The 8,896-nt window shown below is 35.7% G+C and overlaps 1 protein-coding gene across 1 annotated transcript; it reads left to right on the top strand.

Annotated features, from left to right (window-relative positions):
- The first annotated feature begins 4,593 nt into the window (after positions 1-4,593).
- Positions 4,594-8,382, top strand: LOC142553926 (putative receptor-like protein kinase At5g18500). Its single transcript, XM_075664478.1, has 8 exons — positions 4,594-5,062; positions 5,682-6,347; positions 6,458-6,562; positions 6,684-6,806; positions 6,901-7,071; positions 7,210-7,339; positions 7,557-7,769; positions 8,076-8,382. The coding sequence occupies exons 2-8, from the start codon at positions 5,683-5,685 to the stop codon at positions 8,172-8,174; spliced, it is 1,506 nt and encodes a 501-aa protein (XP_075520593.1). The 5' UTR covers positions 4,594-5,062; position 5,682; the 3' UTR covers positions 8,175-8,382.
- The last annotated feature ends 514 nt before the right edge of the window (positions 8,383-8,896 follow it).

The following is an 8,896-nucleotide window of genomic DNA, read 5'->3' as shown; positions in this document are numbered from 1 at the left end:
TTTGTAGATCTTTGTCTTATCTTTTCAACGTATACTGAATCGCTTCATTTCAATAACCGAGGTGAGAGATATTACCAAAATACCGCAGCTGCTCAAACCCAACTGATTGCTATTTTCGTGTGATTAGTTCGGTAATTGAGCGATCAGTTAGACCTTGATAACATCTGATTTTTCCCAACTGACATGATATACGACTTGTTGAAAATTGCGTTTTCTGAACGGTCCAGTTGGCGGATTGTCATTTGGATCATCTTGATGGGAGATATCCTCAAAAAACCAAAGCTCGCCAGAAATTCAGTTTGTGCAGAATTCAGTTTCAGCTTGCTTCTTGTGTTAACAACTTCACACTTGAGTAAATATGTTAGAAACACAATAAAAAGTTTTGTTAACATCAAAATCAAGATTGCAAATATGAAATGTTCCAACAATCTCCCCCTTTTTGATGATCACAAAACTTGGATAAACAATCAACTCAACTAACATATTTCTCCCACTTTTTGTGTGAATCAAAAAGTCATATTTTCAAAACATTTTAAACAAAATTTTCTCCCCCTCAATATTTAAAAATAATCAACTCATTAAAATTATAATGAGTTCTCTCCCTATATTTTTGGAATTTTGAAATTTATAAAAGAAGAGGGATAACTAACCAATTTTCTCCATGGCTCATTTTTTGCCGCATCACATATCTCTGCCTTCAACGAATAAACTGTATTTTCTCGAGCATAACTAGGCTGAAAATTTTATATCATTGTAAACTTCTATGAGTCTAGTTTGCAACGCAAAAAGCGATTCGTCATTTGGACACTCGAGCAAGGAGATATGTCATTTTTCCTACGGTTGCTGCAAACTGCACGAAAATTCAGTTTTGCATATATATGTTTAAAAAATCTGAAATTTTCGAATTTTAAACATCAAAATCAGTTTCAATGCTCTTTCAAAAACACCCGCTCTGATACCAATTGACAAGATCGATTAGGGGGTAAATCGTTGAGTTACAATAGCTCGGTTCTTGAAATGTTGAACACCGATTAATTAAATCGAGTTTGGTGTTCAAACCAAGCGGAAAATACTCGAAATAATCCTTCGTAGAAACCGATTAAATATTTTGTAAAGCATTTAAAATATATGCAAGTTGAATGAGTAAAAATTATTTTGGTTGAAGCATTTTATCAAACACTTGGTATGAAATATTTTGGTATTTGAAGAACACATAAAATGCTTCAACAATGCATTTTTAAAACTATGAAAATGATAAGTAAATGCAATAAAAAAATAGACACGAATTTGTTTATGGATGTTCGGAGACTTCAAATGCTCATACGTCACCTCTTCTATAACAAGGATAGGATATTCACTAGAAGACTTTGATTTATACAACTCTTTGTACAAACCCACTCAGCTAGGACTTACCCACTGCCTAAACTGAACTCCTAGCACTCAAGATTGTAGGGAGAACATCACAATCAGCATATTGTTTAATGTCTCATATGCAAAGACTACAAACACATTGTTTTACGTCTTTGTGTGAAGACTCACTCAACTAAACTTTGAAGTTCAACTCTCTTGTATATGTGTGAGTGATTGTATGTGAGGAATTTATCCTTTACAGTGTACATTTCAAATGTATCCTCGCACAAGGGCTTGTGCTCTCAACTAGCAGATTTCTTCATGCTAACTGACCATGGTTTGAATCCTCTTCAAAAGCTCTTGTTTGATCTTCTAGATATTGTATTTATATGCCCCAACAATGACATATACGTTAGACACAAGAATATGTCGTTTGGAAAGTTTCTGTACTGTTTCTGAAATTGCAACGATCAAATTCGTCTTGCTGGACATTTTCCCAACTGGTCAACTGATCAACTCAACTTGTCGTTCAGTTCAACTGGTCAGCAGCTGGTTCAGTTCAGTTGGTTAGCGGCTGGTTTAGTTGGTCAGCTGGTTCAGTTCAACTGGTTCGGTTCAGTTTCAGCTGGTCTGGTTCAGTTCAACTGGTTCAGTTTCAGTTGGTCAGAAGCAGCTGGTTCAGTTCAGTTCAGCTGGTCAGCAGCTGGTTCAGTTCAGTTCAGCTGGTGTACTGAAATCAGCCTAACTGATTTCAGTTTGTGCAGAATCAGTAGCTTCATCGTCATTTATCAGCATCTTAAGCTTTGATTCAGACTTTGACTTCTGAAGATGATTTTTAGATCTTTGTCTTATATTTTCAACGCATACTGAATCGCTTCATTTCGATAACCGAGATGAGAGATATGACCAAAATACCGCGGCTGCTCAAACCCAACTGATTGCTGTTTTCGTGTGATCAGTTCGGTAATTGAGCGATCAGTTAGACCTTGTTAACATCCGATTTTGCCCAACTGACGTGATATACGACTTGTTGAAAATTGCGTTTTCTGATCAGTCCAGTTGGCGGATTGTCATTTGGATCATCTTGATGGGAGATATCCTCAAAAAACCAAAGCTCGCCAGAAATTCAGTTTGTGCAGAATTCAGTTTCAGCTTGCTTCTTGTGTTAACAACTTCACACTTGAGTAAATATGTTAGAAACATAATAACAAGTTTTGTTAACATCAAAATTAAGATTGCGAACATGAAATGTTCCAACAATACTCATTAGGTTTGAAATTGTACAGGTGAAGAAGATGTTGAGACAGGAGGGGTTGACTACTGAGCAAATCCAAACCAAAGGCAGTATACTCCCGAAGACCTTGCAATCAGCTATAATTTAAAGTAACGAACGTTGACGAGATAATTTTTATTTAGCATGATCGAGACTTTTATAGCACCGATTTTATTTTTATTAAAAAATGTAACTTATATTAGACCGTTCAATATAGTAGATATGTCCTCTCATTATATCTTCTAAATCGTCCACAATCACAATAGACATATTCTGTTTTTGTGGGCGAATACTACACATGCAAATGCAATAATGTGTTGCGTGCGTATTCCAGTTTATTTGATAACTTGAACCGTATCCATTGGACTTGACCTATGGTAGACACATTGAATATTGACTTCTAAATAGATATACTAAAACATGTATCAGATTAACAAAATCCTTTTTTTCACATATGATGTAATAATTGTTGGAATATCATTTTCTCGTACTCAAAATGCATTATAAGTTTAAAAGTTTCAAATAAAATTTAGTTTTGACAATCAAAATATATTTTCGGACGTCTATGATTCAAATCCATGGATATGATGCTTAGAGTTGTTATCTTTGCGTTCTAAGACGTTGGATGCCAAACTTCCGGATTTTAAGCAAAGATAGTCCTTCTCATAAATCACTACGAATGATTTACTGGATTTACCATCATTCTTCAATATCTGAATTAGGTCCACGATTGAAAACCGGATTCCATGTTTAGATTGCACTAGAAATCTAAACAAGCTTGGCGTTAAGAATCGATCGCTAGAATTTGGCGGAACCACGGCGGTAGCACGACGACAAGAGGCTACAGTCGGCTGTCAGCGGTGGAAGGTGGTGGTGCTCGGCCGTGGGTTGTCAAACAAAAGGTGGTCGAGTTTTGAGAGTTGTAAGGAGAGAGAAAGTATAGTATCTTAATATGACATGTATTGTCAATTTTATAATTTTCATGGACTAAGAATACTACTAGGACACTTAAGTTTGAAACCTAATGGTATTCTTGCTTGACCAGAAATTTCTTTCACTATTAACTCACAAGATCACATAAGATATCCACACCTGTTGGTGAGTAATGAATCCCCGACTACAATTCGTCAACTCCTATGCATGTAGGGACTACACCCAATCTTGTCACCCGATGATCCTTTGGAGTTGGTAAACTAGTCAAAGTTCAACGCTAGTACATAGAGCCTCCATGTTGTCCCGGATCTAAAGACTAATGATGTACAAGTATAACCGCTGATTAATTCACTCAATAAATGATAACCACTTGGAATTGGTGCTAGTGGAATTGGAGCACTCACAAAATATAGCAATATGATCATGAATCGATGCTTGCACAAATATCTGTCGGTGACAATAAATGTTCAACTGTGTAAATAATCGAAACGTGACGTTTAGACTGCTATATATTTTAAAATATTTGAGTTGCATCATTATTACCAACTATAATTCTTGACAAATCAACAAGTATCTGATCCTACAATATCGAATAATTATTTCGCAATCTCCAAAATATTTTATATTTGAATTATTACAACATCTTATTATCAAGAATAATACAACTATGACTTCCTGTTGATGAAGCACACAATTCAGAACGGGACGAGACAAACCAGCCACTTTAGTTCCCGATAGCATGTGATAGTGGTTGTTCTTTTGTGATAATATTTTTTTAAAAAAAATTATATATTATTATTTAATATATAAATATAAACTATACATCTATCTTATCTTCCACAAAAATTAACATTCACAGTCGACGAATGCACTGATTCATTTTTAGAAAAAGAAGTTGCATTTTATGAAAAAATTGTGCCATGTTTGCTAACATGTTATATTCACAATAAAGTGGTTTTTTTAGTAAATATATATATATATAAAAAGGAGCCAACCAACCATCGAAGGATACCTTCCATCTTTCCGTATGCTTCCATTTTACTGGTGTTAAATGTAATGAAGGCACTTTGTCATCACCAAACACCGATAACTCCACTCTCCCTTCCACTTTTATCTCATAATATAATATATGTTCATATTCCTCTACTGAAATCATCACAACAGCAATTATGAACTCATAATTGTTGTCCCATTAAATAGAAGCGCCATTTAGCATTCTTTGTACCTGTGATGTCTCCGTAAATACAACTACTTTGGTGTCATCTGGATAAGCGTCTTAAAAGAGAGGTGTTCGAAAGTGCACTCCAAGAAAAAGAAATTTAATCAAGTTTTGTCCATTGGGGAGTTGTTTTTTGGATAAATATTCGACTTTGAGATGTGGGTTGTTTGAGAGTATCCGTTTGGGTGACAGATTTGCCGACCATTTTAATGGTGATGATGGGATTTTCAAGATCTGGGCTTTGAAGGGTCAAATTCTTTATCTTGTAATCTTTTTGAGATATTGAGGTATTTTTTCTTCTTTTCCTCTTATTTTTCCTTCACAAAGTGCATTTTGTTGATAAAGGGCCTTTTCTAGTGTGTTAATTTCTGGGACATGATGATGTTAGAGATGGAAATTTAGTTTACATTGTGGTATTGATGTACTTGATGGTTGGAAAGCTCTTGTTCTTGTCTTGCTTAGGCAATCATTTTGCATTTATTAGGTGATTGATTGGATTTCTGTTGGAAAAGGCATTGCTTGAACATGTAGGATATCACCTTTTTGCGGGCGGATCTAGAATGTCGAAAGTTTAGTGAACCTTTCTGTTTAGGGGTGTGAAACTTCTAAAAAAATTGCGCAAAAAATTCAAATATTTATTCAGCTGAGAGGCTCTCTAGACACCCATTGCGACTGCAGGGGTCCGCCCGGTTAAAGCGACTCATCGCATGCTGTACTAACTACTAACCACGCCCTGATTAATGATGGTGTGAGCATGAACAAATTTCAGTATAGATAAAGATTGAAATGATTGATGTCCTGCAGCACTCTATCCATTTCTTGCTGAACTGTGTAGGTTGGCATCATATAAGTGTCAATTTTTATGTTACTTGGGCTGATTTTGCCAATTTTTTTCACACATGAAAGGATGGCTTCCGATCTTAACATGGGACTCTCTAAGAATACTGGAATTTTCGGTCTCGAAGTATGGCAAGTAATTGGAATAATGGTTGGGTTGTTGATAGTGGTTATCCTGTTTATGTTAACATTTTATCTTACTTCAAGAGAAAAATCAAGCACCCAACAAAAGACTCTTCCCCTTAGCCAAATACCTACTGTTTCAAAGGAAATAATGGAAGTAAGAGTTGAGCAGGTGTCAACTGATAAATTTGTTCCACGTGATGGGATTCTTCTCACAATTCATGACAAATCAAGTGATAAAGAATCAGACAAGGTTTTAGTCCATCTAGGAATGCCGAAAATAAAAATTGTGGATAGTAACTGTCAATCAAGTTCGTTCAATCCTCTTGATAAAGATCATCGTGGATCACAATCTGTGGAAGGAAGTTCTGGAACATTTTCTGTACATAAACCATCTTCATCACACTCAATAGCTGCTCCTTCCCCTTTAAGTGGTTTGCCTGAAAATTCTCATTTGGGTTGGGGTCATTGGTTTACTTTAAGAGATCTTGAACTTGCAACAAACCGATTTTCAAAGGAGAATGTTATTGGAGAGGGTGGCTATGGAGTTGTTTATCGAGGACAGCTTATTAACGGCACTCCAGTTGCTATTAAAAAGCTCCTCAACAATCTGTAAGTCCAAAATATTTTTCAGATAGTACTCTATTGAGTATCATTAAGCTGCAACTGTTTTTGTCGTATTTCTAGATTGATATACTAATGGTTTGCCGTTTTCCAACCAGAGGTCAAGCAGAAAAAGAATTTAGAGCAGAGGTTGAAGCTATTGGCCATGTGCGGCACAAAAATTTGGTTCGACTTCTGGGATATTGCATTGAAGGGACTCATAGGTATATACTATTGTCGAAGTACAATTATGTTATTTGCCATTTGAATCAATGGATGAGTTACTTTCGCTTTAAAAATGTAACGTTTTAAATTTCCTTATTTAACTTATTCTTGGTGTTTCAGGATGCTAGTTTACGAGTACGTCAACAATGCCAATTTAGAACAGTGGATTCATGGAGCTATGAGTCATCATGGATACCTTACTTGGGAGGCAAGAATGAAGGTTCTTCTTGGCACGGCTAAAGCGTAAGTTTGTTGCTATTTTTCCAGAAACAAATCTTTGGCGTATTTTTTGTAATTATCATTACTGATATCAATACATACGACACTTTACTTGTAGTCTTTCCTACTTGCACGAGGCAGTCGAACCAAAAGTGGTTCATCGGGACATAAAGTCGAGCAATATCTTGATTGATGAAGATTTTAATGCCAAGGTCTCGGATTTTGGTCTGGCTAAGCTGCTTGGATCTGGAAAGGATCACATCACAACTCGAGTCATGGGCACCTTTGGGTTAGTTTTCATTTTTCGTGTTTGATAGTTGATGGCCTTTTGTTTACTTTGGGGCCTTCTACAGTGATTCCATTTTGAAGGAATCCCTGTTATTTTTAAGTTTGATTTCTTTAAAACTATGTATCTGTGCATGTGCAGTTATGTGGCTCCCGAATATGCAAACACTGGGCTTTTGAACGAAAAGAGTGATGTTTACAGCTTTGGGATTCTTCTATTGGAAGCAATTACTGGGAGGGATCCAGTAGACTATGGCCGTCCTGCTCCCGAGGTATTTGTCCGTTTGACATTTCTAAAATTTTTCACTCCTAGTGTTCTATCTTATATGTTGCATTTAGGTGACCGATTTATGCCTTTTGTGTGTACACAACATTAGAGCACTAGGTTTTACCAGAAATATGTTGACTTGAAACATTATCTGAAATACGAGATTTGAACTCATGAAGATACATTCTGAACTCCAGTTGCTCTAAATGAGAAACTTGCAGGTTAATCTTGTTGACTGGCTGAAAATGATGGTGGGTAATAGGCGCTCAGAAGAAGTGATAGACCCAAACATTGAAACAAGGCCATCAACTAGAGCCCTCAAGAGGGCTCTTTTGGCTGCTTTGAGATGTGTTGATCCAGATTCCGACAAGAGACCTAGAATGAGCCAAGTTCTCCGAATGCTCGAATCAGAAGAATATCCTATACCAAGGGAGGTTAGTGTGCAGTTTATGTTAACCAATCTTGTCACCTCGTACCCTGTTGAATCAAACTCAACAGTGTGATACTGTCTATTTTGACACTAGATTGGCATCAACTCTAATCTTTGTTACAAGAAGTTTCTTTCACCTTATTCCAGACTCGTGAAACATCGCCATACGATTTCCTCCATCATATGTTTTGTATTAACTGCACTCAAATATTCTTGCTTTTATCCCAGCTTTACCTACAAAACTCGAATTTCTGAGTCGGGCACCTACAAAATGACTCGTTCTTGATGGTTAATGCACTTCATCGTGTAGGATCGAAGGCATAGAAGAACCCGAACAAGCAGCTCTGAGATGGATACCCAGCAAGAGAACTACGACACCGATAAAAGTGACAATCAAGATCTTAAGTGAGGGACGAGCAGAAGTAGTCGTTGAACACAATCACTTGAAGAACTCTTGTGAATATAAATGTCTATTTGTGCAGTAACATATTAATTCTGGTCAAGGGTTACCTGATCAAGAAATGTGGCCAAGTAGTAGAATGGCAAAAGTTTTCTTCTCTAATATTTTGTATATTTTGGTTGCTGAGATTCCTTCTAATTTTTTATATTTTCTTTTACCCTTTTTCTACTAGGATTCTTATTGTATGTAAAGGCAGCCCCCTTTTCCCAGTTGATAATTTATTTAAATAACATGTGATGGAAAATCACTAAATTACCTACTCCCATTAATTATCAGGAGACAAAAAACAAAGGGAAACCTCCTTTATTACCTATTTATGGGTTTTTAAATTTCTGGAGTGCATATTTATTTATTATAAAAATAATTTTATAAAAAAATTAAAAGAGAAAATAGTATAGATTTAAAAATATTTTGATTCATCGAATTTCATCATTGTTGTGTTAATAGTAGAATACGATGAAATCACAATTTTTTTAAAATTTTACTATATTTCAATTTTTGAGATGAGATGATAATTTTTTTATGAAAACTTAAAAGGAAAACCAATTACTAATTTTGAAATTTATTTTATTATTGAATTCGATATTTGCTCGTTTGATGCTACTAGCCTATTATTATTGTGTAAACAAAGTAAAACCCTACTAACGAGCCATGACTTAAAATGTAACGCC

Source organism: Primulina tabacum, chromosome 8, assembly GCF_025594145.1.
Source record: "Primulina tabacum isolate GXHZ01 chromosome 8, ASM2559414v2, whole genome shotgun sequence".
Lineage (NCBI taxonomy): Eukaryota > Viridiplantae > Streptophyta > Magnoliopsida > Lamiales > Gesneriaceae > Primulina > Primulina tabacum.
The sequence above is the reverse complement of the archived record's forward strand: the minus strand, read 5'-3'. Positions and strand labels throughout refer to the sequence as shown.